Source organism: Misgurnus anguillicaudatus, chromosome 9 (assembly GCF_027580225.2).
Source record: "Misgurnus anguillicaudatus chromosome 9, ASM2758022v2, whole genome shotgun sequence".
NCBI lineage: Eukaryota > Metazoa > Chordata > Actinopteri > Cypriniformes > Cobitidae > Misgurnus > Misgurnus anguillicaudatus.
Genome location: NC_073345.2, coordinates 3,693,233 through 3,714,624, shown reverse-complemented (window position 1 = coordinate 3,714,624; position 21,392 = coordinate 3,693,233). Strand labels below are relative to the sequence as shown.

Sequence of the window (21,392 nt, the reverse complement as noted above, 5' to 3'; positions counted from 1 at the left end):
TCGTTCTTTTCTGTGAGGAAGGCTGAAGTGAAAACAACCGTGGCTCAGGGTGGGACTCTGCAGGCCAGCAGGTTTACATTTCCTCATAAGATTTCCCATTTAATTACTTAAAGATTCCTGGCCACATGTACGTCGCAGAGTAATTAGTCGACAAAGGGTGGATATTTGCGGAGAGCTGGGTGAGATTAGTACAGAAATCCGTGTGAACATCGAGTAAAAAGTGCGGACACAGCAATGGACGAAAAGCCGTTTACGAAGGAGCTGGATCAGTGGATTGAACAGCTGAATGAGTGCAAACAGCTGTCAGAAAGTCAAGTGAAAACCCTCTGTGAAAAGGTATTTATCTATATAAACCACAGTATAAATACAGTGTTTAACGACATAGCGCGCGTTTCATTTCTCCGTTAACTGTTAGCCGCGTTAGCTAAGTTACAAGATGGCGCAGTATTGAACCGACACCGCACTCAAAAACACCCACCGATGTCCTTCATTTCAACTGAAAACACAATTCTAAATATACTTTATTTGTTCGTAAATCACATTAAATCGCGTTTGAATGTTTATTTTATCTGCTGTGTCAATAGCGTTCGTACAGGAACTCCATAATAATTAAGGTTATGAACACAATATGGTTATGGGAGTAACTCGTGCTATTAAAATCCATATCATTGATTTTAGGTTTTTAACAAATCTGTTCGTAAATCAATAACGAATTGTTTCAATATATTTGGTGGTTCCTCATCGCACGTACAAAGTCTTAAAATGGCGCCGGTGTATCAGGCAGGCCATCATGTAATCACACAGCAGAGTACCGTATAATACAACAACACAACACAGAGTACAGAATATACAGCGACACAATACACACTACACTCTAATTACACACAAGGATGGTGCTAAATGGCACTGGGGGTGGTTCACTTGCTTGTAATCATAGGGGGACCACTTTAAATGCTACATAACCTATGTAGAGCCATAAGCACCATATGGCTCTGCATGGTTGCTAAGTAGCATTTAAAGTGGTTCCCTATGATTACAAGCCTGTGAACCACTTTTGGTGCTATTAGCACCATATTTGTTAAAAAGAGTACATGATGTGCTGTTCTGTCGTGCTGGTGAAAGATCTCAGTACAGACAGTGAGGAGCTTCCTGATCTCTGCTTCATTCCAGATTGCAGACATTTCTCATTGTGAATGCATTTAAAACCAGTCAAAGAGCTGAACCATAACTTATTGTTGCGATGGATGGCACTTTTAGGATTGTTTCTGCCTTTTGTTTAAACAGTACTCGTTCCGTAAATGTTATGACAATGTTACTAGATTCGCTTGATCAATTATCCATAATCAATTACAGGACGTGTTTACATCGACACAGAAAGCACACTGGCAATTTTATGGAAATGGTCTGGGATCAACGTGAAAGTGGTTTTAGATTGTGGTTCATTTTTATTTTTAACGAAAACATGACGATGTTTAAACCATAAGTGCTTTTTAAAACAATCCCACTCATATTAGTATGTCATTTTTGTTTATTTCTAATTCATAACGGTTTACCATCGCCCAGCACTAATTTTTTGTCTTTAGCAAAAAGGGGTGTAAATTAGTTCATTGCGATTCGATACAGTATCGATTATCTCTGCCAGCGATGCAATGCCTTCTGATACATCAAATATTTTCTTCAATGCAATTACGATTTGATCAGATCATTTTATCGATACTTTACAGGGCTCCAGATTAACTTTTTTCACTAAGAGCACAGTGGCCCCCAACTGAAAATTTTAGGGGCGCAACCAGAAAATTTAGGAGCACACACTGTAAATCAACATGCTAACCAAATATTCACATTTCTACTAATTTCCACTGTACTACTAATAAATACTTTCATGATAGATGCAGAAAGTACAATGTGCTGTTTCAAATTCAGTGTCACATCACAAAATAAAAGGTCAAATTTACTGGTCGCATATGTGCGACTGGATATAAAATTCAGTGGCGCACTCTCAAATTTTGGTGGCACAATGCCACCATTTGGGGGCAGTCTGGAGCCCTGCTTTAATATTACGAGCCTTGTTAAGCAGTTACATTTTTAATAACTCAAGAATGCAACCAAAATACATAACATGAACGTTTACCGGTAATTAAACTCTACAAAAAAGGCACAATCTCTGTCCCAATTGGGACATTTACAACAAACAACTAAAAAAACACTTTTTTTAAATAAAGAAAAATAAATAATGAGGGAAAAAATGTCAGCTTAATCAAGCTTGTGATGGCAACAATCAAATGTTTCAGCTGGTGCTGGCAAAGGTTTTCTGCCAATCTTTTTCTCCAAACTATTTTCTATATACAAAATATTTCCAAAACCTAAGGTTGTTTAACTCTTTCACTGTTTCGCTGCTACAATTACTTTGTTTTGTTTTTATTTATTTATAATGGGACCAAGCGCAATTTTTAAAACAAAAATTTCCATTTCATGTATTGTACCGGAATTAGCCAAATGCTAATTTTCATTCGTAGGCCCCCCCGGCAGGTCAACGCTAAAATCACATTACACAGACAATACCCATGTTCACATACAATAAATACATACATACATACATACACAAATACTGTCAGGGCCATAAAAACATAAATGAATAGATCAATTTAACTACAACAATTTCAATAGTTACATAATTGGTTCAATTAAAAAAAAGATTTTAACTTCAATCTCTGGTATGGCATTCCACTGTTTAGTGGCTTTCACTGCGAAAGGTGATAGTCCAAATGCGGAACGACGAAAGGGAACCAGACAATCACTCATAAGTGATAATCAGGTGGATCTCACAGAGGTTTCACAGCGAAGAAGAATAAAATCACGTAATACAGAAAGAGCCAGACTAGGATTGTTGCTGCATTGCTGAGACTAGCAACACAAAATATATAAAAAATGCACACTTTGGTGGAAATGCGTAGATAAACGTTACATCAAGGAATGAGAACGCAGAGATTTGCCAAGATAAAGGTACCGCATATCGTTTTTTTTTATGTGTGGCATCGTATCGTTAGAAATTTAATCGATGCGTCAATCCATATTAGTGTATGGTTACACCCCAATTAGCAACTTAATTTCAGGTGCAGCGATGGATCATATTGGGAAAGCAAAACTTGTTGGGAAATAGGAGCAGCTTTGCCCTGATAAGCCAAAAATAATAAGAAAATAGTTTAATGAACAATATTGAATTGTTATTGAAAATCTTAAAATTGTAAATGGAAAATTAAATAATCAAAAAAAACAATTCTTTTGGATCTAATTGGGAAAGCAAAACTTGTTGGGGAATGAGAGAATTTTCAGAGTTAACACGCTATTTTCAAGTGGAATTGATACCAGCCATGTACCAGCCATCTGATTTAGATCTAATATGAAAATGTTATTACAAAATAAACAATGATAATATTGATGTGTAATACATGTTTGTGTGTATATGCAGTAGTGTTTGTCTTCTCTTCTACTCATCAGTACTGTTTATAATGTTGTGTCTGTTTAACAGCGCTTTATCATACTATGTAGAATCTAAACAGGTCGGATACGCTTTATTTTCGGCACAGATTCGGGCTCTGTGCTCCTGTGCTGGACTGGAGCACACTGTGTACTTGTGCTGTAGCGGCTCGCATGACACTGACGCGATATCAGACTTCATTTACCTCAATGGAAAACACATTTACACTGTCTGAATCATTTTTTTATCCCCTATATAGTGCACAATATAATGCGAACTAGTAAATGTAATAACAAGTGTTCATTTCAGGCAGATGTTCTGTGTAATGTATGGTGTGGGACACTTCAGCATCTAAAGAGCCTTTGATTGGACAGGAGATTGGATGAGAAGCTGAAGTGTAGGATGATGTGATGTCATTGTACACTTTTAAAAGCGTCTAGTTTGTTAAAAAACATCATGTCCTTTCTTTTCTTTTACCCAATTAATAAGGACACTTAGGACTGTATTAGCAATAACACTTAGTTAACCACATTCTTGTTTGCATGATGAATTAGATCTGCAGCATTGCCGCTCATCTTGTTGTGTCTGTGAAAAGTTCCTACTTTTCAGACAGTAGACTGATATCAATCTTCTCTTATTTTAGTACTGGCATGATACTGAAGTACTGATTCTTTTGACATCACTGCTTTTTACTATCAACTGGTTATATGTTTGTAATATATTATAATAATTAACTTGCACAGTTGTTTCAATTTACATGCATTTGGCAGATGCTTTTTTTATCCAAAGCTATACAAATCCTTTGAATTGAATAAAGTACTGGTAGCTTTCTCCTAAAGATGCAGAGATCATTTTTATGTGTTTTACTCCTTCTTGAATTTTATAAATCCCCCCTTACAAAGTCACCAATGTGGGAATTATTTTCTTGTTTTCATTTGGTTGTGGCAGAGCACAACATACCTTATCTATTTCTTTTAGTATTTGGTCATTATGCATTTAAATATATATATATCTTTAAAAAAATGTTTTTGTTATAATTGAAATACTTAATTTTTTAAGGAAATCAACTTTTAGAAACTCATATATTTAAAAAATTTTACATTTCCCATATTCAAGCAGCAGTAATATACCTTGAATAGTTTTTGTCTAGAACAAATATTAAGAAGAGTCATTGACCATTTGTGTGTTAACATGTTAATGGATGTTTATCCAGGCTTTATAATGCGTTTCGTCTGCACACGTAAGATTGCTCTTACCAGTGCTGTTTGTGTCCCATGCATTGCCCCATATTACTGTTGTCATTCTCATAAATACAAACTTTTAGTTTGGGGTAATTGGATTAAGTCCATGATGCTACCATCTTTTTTTAGCATTGCTTTTTAAGGTGATGTTAATATACCTGTTGAAGGGACTTAACTTTGTATTTTGTTTTTCTTTTCAGGCTAAAGAAATCCTGACCAAGGAGTCAAATGTGCAGGAAGTGAGATGTCCGGTCACTGTCTGTGGAGATGTTCACGGCCAGTTTCATGACCTCATGGAGCTCTTCAGAATCGGAGGAAAGTCACCTGACACAAACTATTTGTTTATGGGAGATTATGTAGACCGAGGTTATTATTCTGTGGAGACGGTTACTCTGCTTGTTGCTCTTAAGGTATGTCTCAAATTCATAACACCTGATTTTAGGGCTGGGTGATGTAGTCATATCTCCACTCCTAAATATAACCTACTTTTAAAATCGGACGACCCCAAAAAACATTAATGCTCGAGTCACCAATGGCCAGTATTTGTTTTGTTTTACTTGCTAAATGTTTTACATGGAATGCAACTGAGAAGAAATGTATTAAACAAAATGTACTGTGTCTGAATTATTGTTTATGTAAAGTTGTAAATTTGAGATCATTTGAAACATTATGGAGGATGTTATGGAGGATCATAAATGCCATGAAATTGTTACTGATCGTTTCATTTACACCCGATCACATGTGTCTCCATCCATAAGCTTACTGATAACATAACATAAGTGCTGGTTAGCATTAGATGGAGATAGAGCTTTTAAAATGGCTGTCTTAGGGCAGACTCACATTATACTTTACCGACCAGAGAATTGCCCCCTCCCCATTCCTCGCTGGTCTGCACTAACACAAACACTTTATGGTAGAGTACAGAGCCATCACACTAGCCAAACAAACGTTCTTTTGGGGTCAAATGTACTCTGGTACGCTATGGTACGCATAGTCTGAGTACATTTTTAATGGAAACTCAAGAAGGAATCAATATTATCAAAATACATTTAAAATAGTATCCAGATATGCATAATTGTAGGATTAATATAACATTTTATGGGATTTTTATTTGTTAGATTTTGTTGACACACCGGATCTTTTAGGGCCAATCACTTTTCTCAAACAGTCATCAGTCATTTACATAATACTGATTGTGTCTCTTTGTCTTCTGCATTTTTAGATTTCATATCTAATTTCCAACTTTTTTTTAATAATGCACACATACACAAGATGGATTCTTCAGCATTGTTTTTGTGTTGGGATTATAGGTAAGGTACCGTGAGCGCATTACTATTCTTCGAGGGAACCACGAGAGCAGACAGATCACGCAAGTCTACGGCTTTTATGACGAGTGCCTACGAAAATACGGCAATGCAAATGTTTGGAAATACTTCACCGACCTCTTCGATTATCTTCCCTTAACTGCCTTGGTAGATGGTCAGATAGGTTCATGTTCCCTTTGCTAGTTTAAAGTTTTACATAACCATTAAATTAAAATATAGTATCGAGCCTAAAACGACCCCATGAATAAGAGCTGTATGTTTTAGTCTTGTGATGTTTCTACTGCAGATATTCTGTCTTCATGGTGGATTGTCACCGTCCATAGACACTCTTGATCACATCAGAGCACTGGACCGTTTACAGGAGGTTCCTCATGAGGTATTTTAACATCTCTTTCATCTTAAAAGTGGTGCCATCATCAGTCATTTGACACAAAATTGTAAATAAACACTGATGTGTCTCTGTTTTCTTCAGGGGCCCATGTGTGATTTATTGTGGTCAGATCCAGATGACCGTGGAGGTTGGGGTATTTCTCCTCGAGGTGCCGGCTACACCTTTGGACAGGACATATCTGAGACGTTTAACCATGCAAACGGACTTACTCTGGTCTCTAGAGCTCATCAGCTAGTGATGGAGGTGTGGTGTTCAGAAACACGTCTTTAACTTATGCTATGCTCAAACGTGTTAAATGGATTTAAGATGAATCGTTTCATTGGCTGTCATTATAAAGTGCATTATCTGTGCCACTAAGCATGTTGGTTGCGGTGTGAACAATAATCCCCATATTTTTTTTCTTTCTTTTCAGGGTTACAACTGGTGCCATGATCGCAATGTGGTAACAATTTTCAGCGCGCCCAATTACTGTTACCGCTGTGGTAATCAGGCCGCTATTATGGAGCTGGATGACACTCTGAAGTACTCATTGTAAGTTTGTTACATTCAGCTTAAGAGTTAAGGATGCTCACATGTTAATGTTCACAATAAATAAACGTGACTTGATGTGTGTTTGTGCGATTACAGCCTGCAGTTTGACCCCGCTCCTCGCAGAGGAGAACCGCACGTCACCCGCCGTACTCCCGACTACTTCCTGTGAACCTTTCTCCTCTGTGCAGTATTGTCATGAGATCATAATCTTCATTCAGTTTAAAATAAGATGAGAGGAATGGGCAACATATAAAAAGAAAACTGATCAAGTGAAAATTGTCTGTGGACCAAAGTTGTGTGCCATAAACAAACAGATTCAGAAGTCTTTATCTGAATGACAGCACGACTATAAGATATCCTGTCCCATCTCGATGCTTTCCTCCAGTCCTTATATGAATGCATTGAATAGGGCTGTTAAATCCTCTGTTCTTCAACAGCCCCATTTGTGTTCTTTCCTTTTTCTATACGTGTCTGTTTGCACTTTTTTCCAACAGAACAAATACTAATACAGTCAGATTTACACAATGTTTTTTTTCTGTTGTTTTATTTTCCATGTGGTATGGGAGGGAGAAGATTAGATGATGATTTTATAATAACCAGTATCTAAGAGGATAATCTTTCCTACAGTGAAATCATGTTTAAAACAAATGCCAACCGAGTCATGTGTGACAGACGGAAATGACGTGCCGTCATAGGAATGCTGGCATAACTTCTTATGATGGTTCAGTGTCTGTTTAAAGGGTACCAGTTTAAAAATAAAGATGAAAGTTGCTCAATTCTTGTTGTGATGTCTCTTGTGGTGTTTGGCAATACTTATAATATAGAGTCATATTTCTTTTAACTTTATGATTTGATTTGCTGCATGTTATAAAGCAAATCTAAACCGTGTTTCTTTTTTAATAACCGACTTTTTATTGTCTGTAAGTCTTTTACATAATAATAATACATATTAGAAAAATAGAAATGTGTTTCTGATAAATTGTAATTCAGAGATACGTGTAGATCTGATTAGAAAACGTGGATGGGGTCGGGCTGTGGTTTTAGAAGCAAAAGTCTGTGTGCCCCAAAAGAGACGGATGTAAGTTATGTGCGTGCATTTCACTTTCCGACTTCATGGCGGAAGGATACATAAGTGGTTCCCGTAAATTCTCTCAGTTTATCAGATTTAAGAACCAGAATAAATCTTGTAAAAAATGTAATATCTAATAACGATTATAATAATTATATTAAACATTATTACAACAATTAAATTATTTTAAATAATAAAAGCAATTACAAATTAAAAGCCTCGTGGTGAGTGACAACCACTGATCTATATAAATGACTGGATTGCGCATGACGTCACACTTGTGAAGCCACCGCGCCGCCATGTTGGTATACCCAAACGTTCTATTAAATCAATGGACGTTGTCAGATTTTAATGATAAAACATCACTTTACTCGTCTTCGTTTTTATATGTGAAGTTACCCTGTACATTATTACAACACAAACGTCCAAATCATGTAAATAGTTATTTACTGAAAGTTGTACATTTTGCGTTTTAAACAGTTATTATACATTCATCTTCATTACAGTATCAGATCAGCGGACAGACCGCAGCATATTAGGTATTAATGACAGTAAACGTGCTCATTCTGAAATCTAAATAAATAATCATGCTTTGTACCGTATGTGCATGCAATCATTTGCTAGTTTTGTAATTATGTTATCTAAACTTACAAGTTACCTCAACATATTTAGAGAAATAACACTGACCGTCACCGTGTAGCTGAATTTCAAAAAAAACTTTATTTATACCCGTGTCATTAACAGTATGCAGCAGACACACTCACCTAACGGTTTTTTGTAAATCCATTATCCTGCCCGATTAAAACATAAACATTGCAAATAACACCAGAATTAACAAATAATTAACGTACACATATCCTAAAAATTAACATTGTGTAACTGATACGCTGTAAAGGGGGTAAATTTTGATCATGATTTTGAATGGAAGTCAATGACGCTCTCTGCCGGTTGGGTATACCAAGATGGCGGCTCGAACTCTGCGCTGGCTTCACCTCACGCAGTTACGTCAAGCGTTCTATGCGCAATCCAGTCATTTATATAGATCAGTGGTGACAACCAGAACAACGCAAACATGTTCAGGCAGATCTAAATAAACTTAAAAATAAGTAGAAATAAACACGTAAAATAAATATCATTTTAAAATGATAAACACTCCAGTGTTGTTTTTTTTACCATTTCATCTACTACTAATGTTTTTTATGTTTATTGTTCTTTAATGAACCATGACTAGTACTGACTGTTAGAAAGTCCTAGTAGCTTTACAATATTTTACACTTTATGTTGTTTATACAATATAACGCGCTACTTACACCCTGTGTGCGTGCGCGCGCGTGCGTGTTTTTACTGACGCACGCGCACGCACTGATCACGGTCTAGTCTGGCGCAGGCCTGTTGACGTTCCGGTATATCACCGCGTTGGGTTTACGGTTAGAGTCACGGTAAGCCGGTGGTCAGAGGTGTGATATAAATGTGTGTGTTATATTGTTGTGTGTTTTATAATATATTTGATGTTTTGTAACTTAATTTACGTGAAGAGCTGAATATACAGCGGTTGCTATGAGAGGCCTTTAGCCGCGCTGCTAACATTAGCCTAGCATCACAAACCGTTTCAGTTTATTATGATCTTAGATCAGTTTATAAGTGTTTTAATTCAACTGTAAAATGATTAGGAATAGTACAGCAGATATTGCATCGGTCCTCGTGTTTGTTACGGGTTAATTTGATCCTGTTTTAGCGTGTTTGATATAGATTTCAGTTTAATAATACAGGGATGATATGTGATTGTGTTATTGAGCAGATGAACACGCAGTCTGTGATAAATATTATTGATGACTGTGAGGATTTGTATTTTTTTTATCTCTCTCTCTCTCTATGATTCCTGTAGATGCCCACCATTAAACTGCAGAGCTCGGATGGAGAGATGTTTGAGGTGGATGTTGAAATTGCTAAGCAGTCTGTCACTATAAAAACCATGCTTGAAGGTGAAATGACATGTTTGCTATATAAAGGTGTGCTTTTATGAAACTCTTTTATGTTTTTGGTGTGTTTAACACAAGTCTCTTCTCATTAGATTTGGGGATGGATGATGAAGGAGATGATGATCCAGTTCCTCTGCCCAATGTCAATGCAGCTATCCTCAAAAAGGTAAAACATCAACCTTCATCACATCAGAAATTACTGTGTTCGGTTTATTGTCATAGTGAAGAGAAGTGTTGATGTCTTTTTAAAGATAATAAAGGTGATTGTCAGCTTTGGCGAGTGGATTAGTAATTAGTAAGAGAAATGTGGACAAACATCCCAAAATCAAGAGTAAACAAAAATAATAATAACAAGAAATTTTTGATGCAATTTTATTTAAAACATTAGTACAAATGATTTTACTTTGTCTCAATAATATTTATAGCGGTGTTATTAATATTTAAACAATAAAGACACTCAATGTCTCTTACATGAGATTGAGTTCACCAGAACAAGACAAGATTTTTACATCTTTTAAAGAGCTGGTAAGATGCCAATTTTAAGCATCCTATCACTTTATAAGTCCCGGACAACAGGTTTAAATGGATGCAAGGTCAAAAAACACTGTAATTTTCTCAAAATATAAATATAAAATTACCCCATTTCAAAGAGATCCCCAAACGATTCGTGTGAAGCCGTTCAACGACTCAGTCTGCCCAAACCCCACCTTTCGGTAGCCTACTCTGCTCTGATTGGTCAACTGACAGAGTCTCTGCACAGACCACAGATCAGTTAGCCTGACGTTGTCATACTCAATTCTAGTCAGAATTTGAGTCTGATACCGCTTCATTGGGCTATAATTATGAGGCGTGTCTCAACCGAAAAATGCCTCTGCACTCAATTGGATAGACCTATGACCAATCAGAGCAACGGAGTGTGTGACGTATGTTGAAATGACGTCTTTGCAGCCTGACCGAACTGCTAGTTATTTCGCTACAATGACACTAACATTGTGATTATACTAAGTCTGAGTTAGCGAATGTACATCAACACCTATTATGTTTACAACATTTCGTTTATATCACAACATGAAGTATTTACTAAGTCATAGAGTAAGACTATCTCTTACCATTTGTACGTTAGGTAAACTTCAACCACGACGATACTCATTACATTGGCTTGAAAATATTGGAGCCTAGCATGTCCCTCCACTTATTCAGCAACCATGATTCCGGGCTTCCGAAAAGAAGCTGGCAACGACCGCTTATTATATCCATCTCGTCGTGCACGCCGAGTTGCATCGCCGTGATAACGTTAGCCATTTCAGTTGCGACCAACTTTTGGCGAATCCCGTGGGAAGGACAGCAAAAACATCAACAAATGCCCTGCTCGCGTTTCTCTGTTCCTCTTTTAAAATCAATGCTCTGTCGATATCTTTTAGAACAGACTCAATGTCAGAATCCACACATCTGAACTCTACAGGGCAGCCATTCAACACACGCGCTCTTTGGTGACGTGGTTCATTACGTTACTGTTGATTATCTGTCCATCATCGTATAAAGCCCGCCCTGACAATTTCATTGGTTCGACCAGCTCTAGTCCTAGCATAGCAGCTCCTCAACGGAAAAACGCCAGACCGATCTTCCCGTTTTCAAACTCTTGTGGGCGGGGCTAAGATCGGCTGGCACCCAGGCTACAGATCAGTAGCACAGACCAACAATAGTGCAACATGTATTGATCTAGTGCTAACATGATTTACTAAGAAGACATTATCGACATCAATACGCATCATTCATCATTAATCCACACAATAAAAACGACGATAGAAACATTTTACACTCATTTAAGCATTTATGTAAGCTAACCAGGTCATGCGTTAGCAGCTTGCTACCGTGACTCTCTGACAGTATATTAAGAGTTTAAACAACGTCATCATTCATCATTAATCGAAGCAATAAAAACGATGATAGAAACTAACATTTTACATTCATTTAAAGGTCACATATTTTTAAGCTTTCTAGAGTTTTATTTTAGGTTATGATATCCTTAAGAGCAGTGTTGGGGGTAACGCATTACAAGTAACTTGAGTTACGTAATAATATTACTTTTCTGAAGTAACGAGTAAAGTAACGCATTACTTTTTAAATGTACACATTAATATTTGAGTTACTTTTTCAAAAAAGTAACTCAAGTTACTTTTTTAGTTTAATTAATTTGATTAAAAAATATGTACTGAAATAAACTAAACGTATGCACTCTCTGCGTCTGTGTGGAAACGGCTTGAGTCAGAAACTGAGATGGCAGGCCAGAGCTAAACATTTTTGTGATGAAATATGCAATTTCTGAATGCAGAACTTTTCAGTCATAAAAACACCTGCTAGGCCTGAAAGAGATCAAGCTTTAGCCAAGAAAAAGTAACGCAAAAGTAACTAAAAGTAACGTAACCATTACTTTCCATGAAAAGTAACTAAGTAATGCAATTAGTTACTTTTTTGGGGAGTAACTTAATATTGTAATGCATTACTTTTAAAAGTAACTTTCCCCAACACTGCTTAAGAGTATATATTCTCTATATATTTTCTACAGCTCCTCTTTCAGGACCTCTGCTAAAAACAGGTCATTTTGGCCTGTAATATTCATGAGCCTATCTTCTGATAGGCCTGTTGTTTTATGAGTGAAATACGCAGTTGAAATAAAGTTACCCATGGAATTACACTAAGTGTTCGTTTCTGGACACTAAGAGCCCTATTTTAATGATCTAAGCGCATTGTCTAAAGCGCACAGCGCAACGTCTAAATGGGCGTGTCCGAATCCACTTTTGCTAATTTAACGACGGAAAATGGTTTGTGCGATTTTGGATCTGTGTGGCTATTTAAAATGAAAACTAATAGTCAACCATTATATAAAACCATTATTTTCCGTTACAAACTTTTACATGGCATCTTTAAGTTTTAATAACATTAAAAATTCAAATCCATAATTTGATTTTCAAAGATTTATTATAAAAACAGCAAAATGCAATAAAAAGACATGCTATAAATCTATTAAATCAATATCTAAATGTGCATTGATCTTTGCCATGTTATATTCAATTTAATTGAATAGTGGGGTATCCACTGATTAAAAAAATAAACATTAATGGCATTAATCAAAACACTTTGTCATATTAAGAACTCTCTTATTGCTGCTGTCATCCTCGGGACGTTGTCGCTGAACTTTTTTGACAGCGATCAGCTGTGAAATGTTTTGGTCCTGCTTGATTTTCGTTGAAAATTTATCATAATATCCACTGGGGGTCAATGTGTTAGCATGACAGAAGCTTGATGCTGTCAGGAGAACAAGAAACAGCCAGCATTTTTCCGTCTCCCGAGTACCTCTCACGTAAATTATTTAATTTTGATGGCTTACGTTTCTTCCCCGCCACAGGTTTCTCAATGCCATCAGAAGTATTATTTTGTTTTTGTTTGTTTGTTGATGATGAAGTACATAGTAGATGAGGGAAACTAAGATTCTGTGTGTACTCAACGCGCCGCCATTCTGAAGAGAAGGATGACTGGCATTTATCGCGTTTTGGGAAAAAAGGGAGAAAAGATGACAGAATAACACGGCGGATATTGGATTTTGTGTAAAATTAAGAATTTACTTTTTAATACTGACCTGATACAATACTGATTTGGTGGTAACAATTTTTTATGGTGTTTATCATGTTTTGGAACCAAACTCTTCATATATTCCCAAAAAAATTTTAATGTAAATCCAAAAAAGCACATGATGTGAAATATAATGCATTCACTGTAAAAGGTTTTTCAACAATCTGAGATCTCATTGCACCCCTAGTAATAATGCTGCACAATTAATTGCATCGCAATCGCGATGTCAGCCTGTGCGATTATATGACAGCAAAATGTTGCAATTATATTAAATAAATAAATGTGTGGACTTCTTAACACAAACTTTCTGATAACAGTTTGATGATTTTCCTTGCTGTTTAAAAAAGAAAGAGTAAATGAACAAAAAAGGCAGTGCACGTGTGGCATGCACGTGTGTTGTGTGCGCCGTCACTTGTAACAGAGCGAAGATGGATGCAGAGGAGGTTGACAGTGATCTGGGGCCTCATTTATAAAACTTTGCGTAGGATTTGCGTCAGAAGTGGCGTACGGATGAAACATAGGACGGGCGTACGCACAGAAATATTCGGATTTATAAAACCGTGCGCACGCACATCCTACGCATTTTTCCCTTAATAAATCACAATCAATTCTAAATGTAGCGCAGCTTTTGCGGCTTCATGACACGCCCATAGTTGCCCATAAATAGTCCGTGAAACGCCCACAAGTTAATATGCATTGATTGCGAAATCATGGCAAACACATAGAGGAAATAAAAAAACCGTAAATTCACTCAATGTGAAGTAGAAGTTATCGTTGGCGAGGGGGAAAAGAGGAGAAAAACGTTGTTTGGAGGGCACAGTGTGGGCATTACGCATTGTGATGGGGCATTTTATTTCCATTCATTTAATTGCATCTGACAAGCTACAGATGTCGGTAATAATCGACGTGGAAATGGGACATTGTTCAGCGCAAATGTAATTTCTTGTTGCTTCCTGAATGGTTGAGACATACGCTATACATTGTTTTATCAAAAATAAAACACACTAAAGGCATATGCATGAACACCATAATTCCGTAGATTATGAAGATATGGTTTACTATGAAAACAACTTTCCCCAGTGGACAATTAATACATCTATCTATTTATTTATCTATCTATCTAACTATATATCTCCTTAATTATCTATCTATCTATCTGTCTATGTAATTGCATCTATATATGCTCCGCCAGACGGACACATTGACGAGAATATCAGTTTTGTACATTATTTCGTTCTGTTAACTATATTCTTTATGAGGATGAATTGCACAACATGCCAATATTATTGCAGAACATATTTCACTTTTCTTTTAGCAAATATGTGTTCATTTGAATTTCTGTTGTAATTTTCGATTTCTTTATTATTTTGTTTCACTGCTGATCGATCAAACGGGTGTTCGTGTAGGCTGTTAATTGTAAGACTTGCTTTGTGAAGTGTTGTGTCGAACTCCGTTCCCCCTGTGTTTCCCTTTAGTGTGGTGCTTTTGTGGCGTTTTCATCACGTTACATTTAGAAAGATTAAAGATTTGAATTGGTTATACTAAAAAGGCATAATATCATGTATTTTATAATACAATTTATTAAATATTTCATACATTTGACAGTTTTCTATTAGGGTATTTCTTTTAAAATATAGCCTGTCTTTTTCTTTTTTTTTCCTTTACTGGTCGTTTTAAAAATGTAAAGTTTGCATAAAAAAGTAAATAAAAATTATAAAAAAAATATTATTCATAATGTAAAAATAATTTAATTAACATTAAGAACAATACAGATACATTACAGAAATGCACACATATACATCTCAGTAGCCATTAAAACTTTAAATATATAAATAATAAAACCTATAACGTGATAAAAACGCCATAAAAACACTACACTGAAGGGAAAAATAGGGGGAACATAGTGGCAACAGACTTCGACACAACAGAAGTCTTCATGTTATTTATGAGAGGTAGTGTTGTCATTTTTACTTTCACTTTCACGTGTTTCTTCCATCTGCCGTCGGTGTCGCCATTTCTCATTTCACCCGTTTTTGTGCGTACGCCTGGGTCAGAGCTTGCGTGACGGACAGCACATTTTCCCGTCAAGTTTGCTTTTTATAAATAACAACTATTGCGTAGAGAGTGGCGTACGCCTTCTTTTGTGCGTACGCAACGTTTATAAATGAGGCCCCTGGTAGCTAAAAAAAAACTACGTCTGTTGTATGGCGGTATTTTGGATTTAGGATTACTGACACTGAGCAGTTGCTACATCACGTGGCAATACGAAAACATTTATAGTTTTACAAATACACATTTTAGCATTATCACTAAACTGTGTGTGGATTTTCCTTAAAAACCATCAAGTTGACTCATGATACCATTTAGTATAATCGTAATCGCACATCGCAATATTAGGATCAATAACCGCAATGGGAAAAATTACCCAAATCGTGCAGCCCTACCTAGTAAACTATAGCCCTATTCACACACGATTAGTATTACCTTGTGAGCTGTAGTTAAGTTATTTGTAATAATTGCAGAGGTTGTGTGTGATCTTAATCCTGTGCGATTCAGCCATGTCTGTACTTTGTAAAGGTAAAATCCCCCGCAAATGACCTAACGTCCTGTGATAATATTAGTCCCGTGCGAATCAGCATTTTTGTGTCCCTTTTTAATTTTAACTTTTTTGTTTCTGCGCCTCTCGCACTGCAGCTGAGGAGCGCACATACAAAGACACATCCATCTGCTTCTTATAGCTTTCCTTGTGAAACTTGATGGATATGTTAGATATTTCTGTAATAGTCCACGCTTGATGATTAATTTTCAGAATGTGCAGAACTGTCATTATTAGAGATCTCTTGAGGTTCGGTGGAGCTGTCAGCCATGATATTGCTAAAATAATGCGATGGATGGTGCGCCGGCTTCGTGATGCGTCTGGTTAGGACATAAACTCTGATTAACATGGTAAAGGTACCTTTTTACTCACACAAGGTCCTAAGAAAATACTAATTTTACTAATAATACTTCTGTTCATCCATATGTTACACAAAGACTAATGAAAGTTTTCGTGTTTTGAAGTTGACATTTTAGCCTAACATTTATCATCAACATTTTTAGCTATAGCTGAGTGCACACACTGTATGATTTTGGCCGAGATCCTACGTATGACAGGGTTTATAACTGGGATCATACAGTCTGAGACACAACAACTGTATGGAATACTATCAAACATCATACAGCGCATGGATTACTAATGTCCATATAGCAGCATGTGTCAGTCAGGATTTTGTGTTAAGCTATAGATGAAATGTTTATACTGAGCTTAATGATGTGTTTGATATGTTGACAGGTAATTCAGTGGTGCACCCATCATAAAGATGACCCTCCTCCTCCTGAAGATGATGAAAATAAAGAGAAAAGAACAGATGACATCCCTGTGTGGGACCAGGAGTTCCTCAAAGTAGACCAGGGCACCCTCTTCGAACTTATTCTGGTCTGTCAATCTATAATGCTATCTAATGTGCTATAACACTTGTTAATCTAGATAATCGCTTGAATGTTATGGGTTAGTTAGATGTGGGTTACAAAAAATCATGTCTAGTAATCTGTTTGAGAAGTCTTTTGTCTCAGATTACAATCGAATATTTCTGTGAAACCACATGCGTGCATACAAAAATGGATTTGAAGTGGCAACGCTACACGCCTTAATTCATCGGTTATACGAGTTCATCTGCGTTATCGACCCTCTCCTCTAAACCCAAATGCATGATGTCGCCGTGTCCCTGATGTACGAATGTCCTCACCGCGGTCAGCTTTCGTGCATCAAAGCCAGAGAAGCAGCGATGCATTTACACGCCTCGCATTGGCCACCACTTCATTTGCAAAGTTTGTAATGGCCTCATCAATTGCACATCCGTGTCCTCACTTTCATCTCTTTTCCCTTTTGTTTAGGCTGCAAATTATTTGGACATCAAAGGTTTGCTAGATGTTACTTGCAAGACGGTTGCAAACATGATCAAAGGCAAAACCCCAGAGGAGATCAGAAAGACTTTCAATATCAAAAATGATTTCACAGAGGAAGAGGAAGCCCAGGTAAAGCAAGCGCTCGTGTGTCTCATCTCTCTCTTTAGGGATATATCTTCTAGCTAATAACAAAAATGTTGTTTGTTGGCTGCAGGTACGCAAGGAGAACCAGTGGTGTGAAGAGAAATGAACAACCTGACTTCTTAACACTACGGATTGTCCAAAAAAAAAAGATGAAAAATTGCACTGCGCTGTTCATATTTGTTAAGATTTAACAGAAATAAAGATAGAGTCAGATCCTTGTGTTGCTGGCATGACCATTTCCATGGCTCGTGTGGTGCATATGCTTTTATTTTGTATCATCATTTTCCTGTAGATATACACTCCCCTTCTGTCACCATCCTACATCATGCGTGTTTGTGCGGGTGTGTTTTTATTAACAGGACTTTATCCGCAGAGTAGATTCATTTGTCTTTTTTTGGACATATAGCTTGGGTAAATTTTATAAATATCGCCTTATTTGTCTTTGATTAAAGCTGAGGAAGCTTGAGAAGTTTGTTTAGTCAACTGGAAGTCCTTGTGTAATATTTCCTAATTTCCTCTGCCTTGTATAGGATCGGGCACCTTTCAAAGTTCTGCTCATAAAATGGCAATTCGGATTATTAACCTTTTCATTCCAAAAAGAATCAATAAAGTCGAATTATTGTGGAATTTGTCATTTTTCTAGTTTATGCATGTTATTTTTTCTGTTGTTGTGGTTTTAGGTTTTGGTCTCAGTTTGTGTTGAGTATCTGGTAAATGACAATATTATGTAAAGTTACCACAGTTATTTTACCCTGAAGGAAATGGTCATGAGTGGAGTATGAGAAAATTTCTCAGGTTAGGTCTATAAAGGAAAGCCATCTTACTAACTGAATACTGTAATAATAATAATAAAAAGAAATTGGTAACACTTTACAATAAGGTTCATTAGTTAATGTACTAAGTAACATGAACAAACTATGAGCAATACATTTGTTACAGTATTTATTAATCTTTAACGTTAGTTAATAGAAATAAAGCTTTTAATTGTTTGTTCATGTTAGTTCACAGTGCATTTACTAACGTTAACAAGATTTTCAAAAATTATTAGTAATTGTAATTAACAATAAGATGAATAAATGTTGTGTAAGTGCAGTTCATTTTTAGTTCATGTTAACTAATGTTGTTACCTTATGAACCTTATTGTAAATTGTTACTGGTAACACTTTACTTGAAGGGGTGTTCATAAGACTGGCATGACACGTTTCATGAACATGAAGGAGATTTTGTGCGTGTTTATGATGACTGTCAAGTCATTCGCTCAATTATGTCACTTTTAATGCAAAGGTGAAATTGCTTGAGATGTCTTTGTTATGACAACTTGACATTACCAAGACAACATAACTTGTCATAAATCTGACATAGAAGATAAATTATCAAAATTAAGAAACTACCTAGCTTTATGGGTTAACATCACATTAAACTGTCATGAGGCCATTATGACTCTTTCTAAACCACCTTTTACCGGTGATACAAATTGAACTTGTCATTACAATATCATTAAGTGTTAATACTCCGTCAAATAGTTTTATAAGAGAGTCAAATATTTTTCCTGAGCTCCACTACAGTGGTACAAATTAAATTTGTTGTTAAAGTTTCATTAAGTTTTAACACTCTGTCAAATAGTTTTATAACAGCTTTAAAAATATTCTTTATTTCATAAGTGTTTTAGTTTCCACCAGGTGTTAGAGAAATAAAATCAGTCATCCAATAATAATAATTAAAATTTAATTATATTTTAATGCATTTGGAGACAGATTCATTTAAAATTAAATGAAAACAGTACAATGGTGGGTTAAGCCATGCAGCGTTTGGTTCATATCGCTGCAAAAATTTTCATTTAATGTCAGAAAATTTGAGTAAGAACACTTTCTGTTTGTTGTCATTTTTTATGCATAAAGCTAACTAAATATATTTATATTTTTGCTGTGTCTGTTTATTAACAATAAGTATTTAGACTGAATGACTATATGCTAGATGTCCATACTCAGGCTAGATCACTGAGGTCGTCCAATCACAGGGTTCGTACAAGGTGCTTAAAGTGCTTGAAGTACTTGAATTTGACTTTTTTAAATTTAAGTCCTTGAAAACCCTTGAAAACAGCCATATTTATGAAGAAGTACTTGAAAAGTGCTGGGATTATTCAAAGACAATATATATAGATTTGTAAAATAATTTTAAAGTGTTTATTTTTCAATAAAACGCAAAACCATTTATTTTAATCGAAATTAGCGCTGCCCCTCCTCCCCTCCCACTTTACGTATCTCATTAACTGCTCGTTCTGACGTCACTCACGTGGAGCACAGTTACAGAATGGTAAGAGACAATGCCGGGGAAGTGCAAGTTTAATCCAGCATGGCTGGAAAAGGAGGTATATAAAAATTGGCCTAGTCGCATTCGGCATCCAAATCACGTTCCTGTTTTAATATCAAACAGATTTTCTCCACTCAGCAATACACCGGCTGAGACATCTGTTAAAGGTGCCCTGGTTATTGGAGATTCTATACTCAGGAACGTTGGCATTGAGGCACCAGCCACCATAGTCGATTGTATACCGGGAGCCAGAGCGTCTGACATTAGATCCAAACTTAAAGTGCTGGCTAATGCTAACCGTAAGTTTTCTAAGATTGTTATTCACGCCGGCACGAATGACACCAGACTCCGCCAGTCGGAGATCACCAAAGATACTATTAAAGAGGTGTGTGAAATTGCACAAACAATGTCAGACAATGTAATTTGCTCTGGTCCCCTCCCCGCCTACCGGGGGGATGAAACTTACAGTAGATTAGTGTCTCTTCATGGCTGGATGTCAAAGTGGTGCCCTCAGCATAACGTAGGGTTTATAGACAATTGGAAGCATTTCCGGGGAAGACCTGACCTGCTAAAGAGAGATGGCCTCCATCCGTCTCCGGAAGGAAGTGCTATACTCTCTAGAAATCTGACCAATAGTCTTACTTTTGATATTGTCTGACTATCCAGGGCCCAGGTCAGGAAACAGACAGATCGGCTTACCCATCAGTCTGTTAGCTGCCTTGACATGTCAAGATCACATATATCCCAGCACATAGAGCCTTTTTTAACAGAGTACCAACACATCTCGACTGTGTCTGTTCCTCGAACAAATAAATACAGAGCACCGTTTACCTCGTCTCGCACAAATCTTATTAACATAAAACTAGAACATAATACATTAACAGATGAAACTCAAATGTTAAAATTCGGCCTTCTTAACATTAGATCACTTACCAACAAAGAACCAATTATCAATGAAATAATTACTGACCAAAACTTAGATGCACTCTGTTTAACAGAAACCTGGCTTAAAGCAGACGATTACACCAGTTTAAACGAATCCACCCCACAAGACTATTATTATAAACATGTTCCTCGTCTAATAGGGAGAGGGGGTGGTGTAGCTACAATATACAATAAAATATTCAAAGTAAACCATAAATCCAACCTAAAATTTAATTCGTTTGAAATAATACTGTTAAATATGGAAATAACTGATCGCAACAACAAACGACTTTCGTTCATTTTAGCTACCATATATAGGCCTCCAGGCCACCACACAGATTTTCTTAAAGAAATAGCAGACTTCCTATCTGAGCTTACAGTCACTGTAGATAAAGCTCTTATCGTTGGTGATTTTAATATCCATG

General features: G+C 36.4%; 2 protein-coding genes across 2 annotated transcripts; both read left to right on the top strand.

Annotated features, from left to right (window-relative positions):
- Positions 1-7,742, top strand: ppp2cab (protein phosphatase 2 catalytic subunit alpha b). Its single transcript, XM_073871038.1, has 7 exons — positions 1-336; positions 4,920-5,129; positions 6,030-6,206; positions 6,334-6,420; positions 6,517-6,678; positions 6,848-6,966; positions 7,063-7,742. The coding sequence occupies exons 1-7, from the start codon at positions 235-237 to the stop codon at positions 7,133-7,135; spliced, it is 930 nt and encodes a 309-aa protein (XP_073727139.1). The 5' UTR covers positions 1-234; the 3' UTR covers positions 7,136-7,742.
- Positions 7,743-9,312: 1,570 nt separating this feature from the next.
- skp1 (S-phase kinase-associated protein 1) lies at positions 9,313-18,360 on the top strand. Its single transcript, XM_055180194.2, has 6 exons — positions 9,313-9,474; positions 9,921-10,017; positions 10,107-10,180; positions 16,976-17,119; positions 17,578-17,718; positions 17,804-18,360. Exons 2-6 carry the CDS (start codon positions 9,921-9,923, stop codon positions 17,837-17,839), a joined length of 492 nt encoding a protein of 163 aa, XP_055036169.2. The 5' UTR covers positions 9,313-9,474; the 3' UTR covers positions 17,840-18,360.
- Positions 18,361-21,392: the final 3,032 nt, after the last annotated feature.

Excerpts from the sequence above, each read along its gene's own strand:
- skp1 (XM_055180194.2), top strand. The coding sequence starts at position 9,921 with ATGCCCACCATTAAACTGCAGAGCTCGGATGGAGAGATGTTTGAGGTG. Across the intron at positions 10,018-10,106 it reads TATAAAAACCATGCTTGAAG|ATTTGGGGATGGATGATGAA; the intron begins GTGAAATGACAT and ends TCTTCTCATTAG. Across the intron at positions 17,120-17,577 it reads CCCTCTTCGAACTTATTCTG|GCTGCAAATTATTTGGACAT; the intron begins GTCTGTCAATCT and ends CCTTTTGTTTAG.
- ppp2cab (XM_073871038.1), top strand. The coding sequence starts at position 235 with ATGGACGAAAAGCCGTTTACGAAGGAGCTGGATCAGTGGATTGAACAG. Across the intron at positions 5,130-6,029 it reads CTCTGCTTGTTGCTCTTAAG|GTAAGGTACCGTGAGCGCAT; the intron begins GTATGTCTCAAA and ends TTGGGATTATAG. Across the intron at positions 6,967-7,062 it reads GACACTCTGAAGTACTCATT|CCTGCAGTTTGACCCCGCTC; the intron begins GTAAGTTTGTTA and ends GTGCGATTACAG.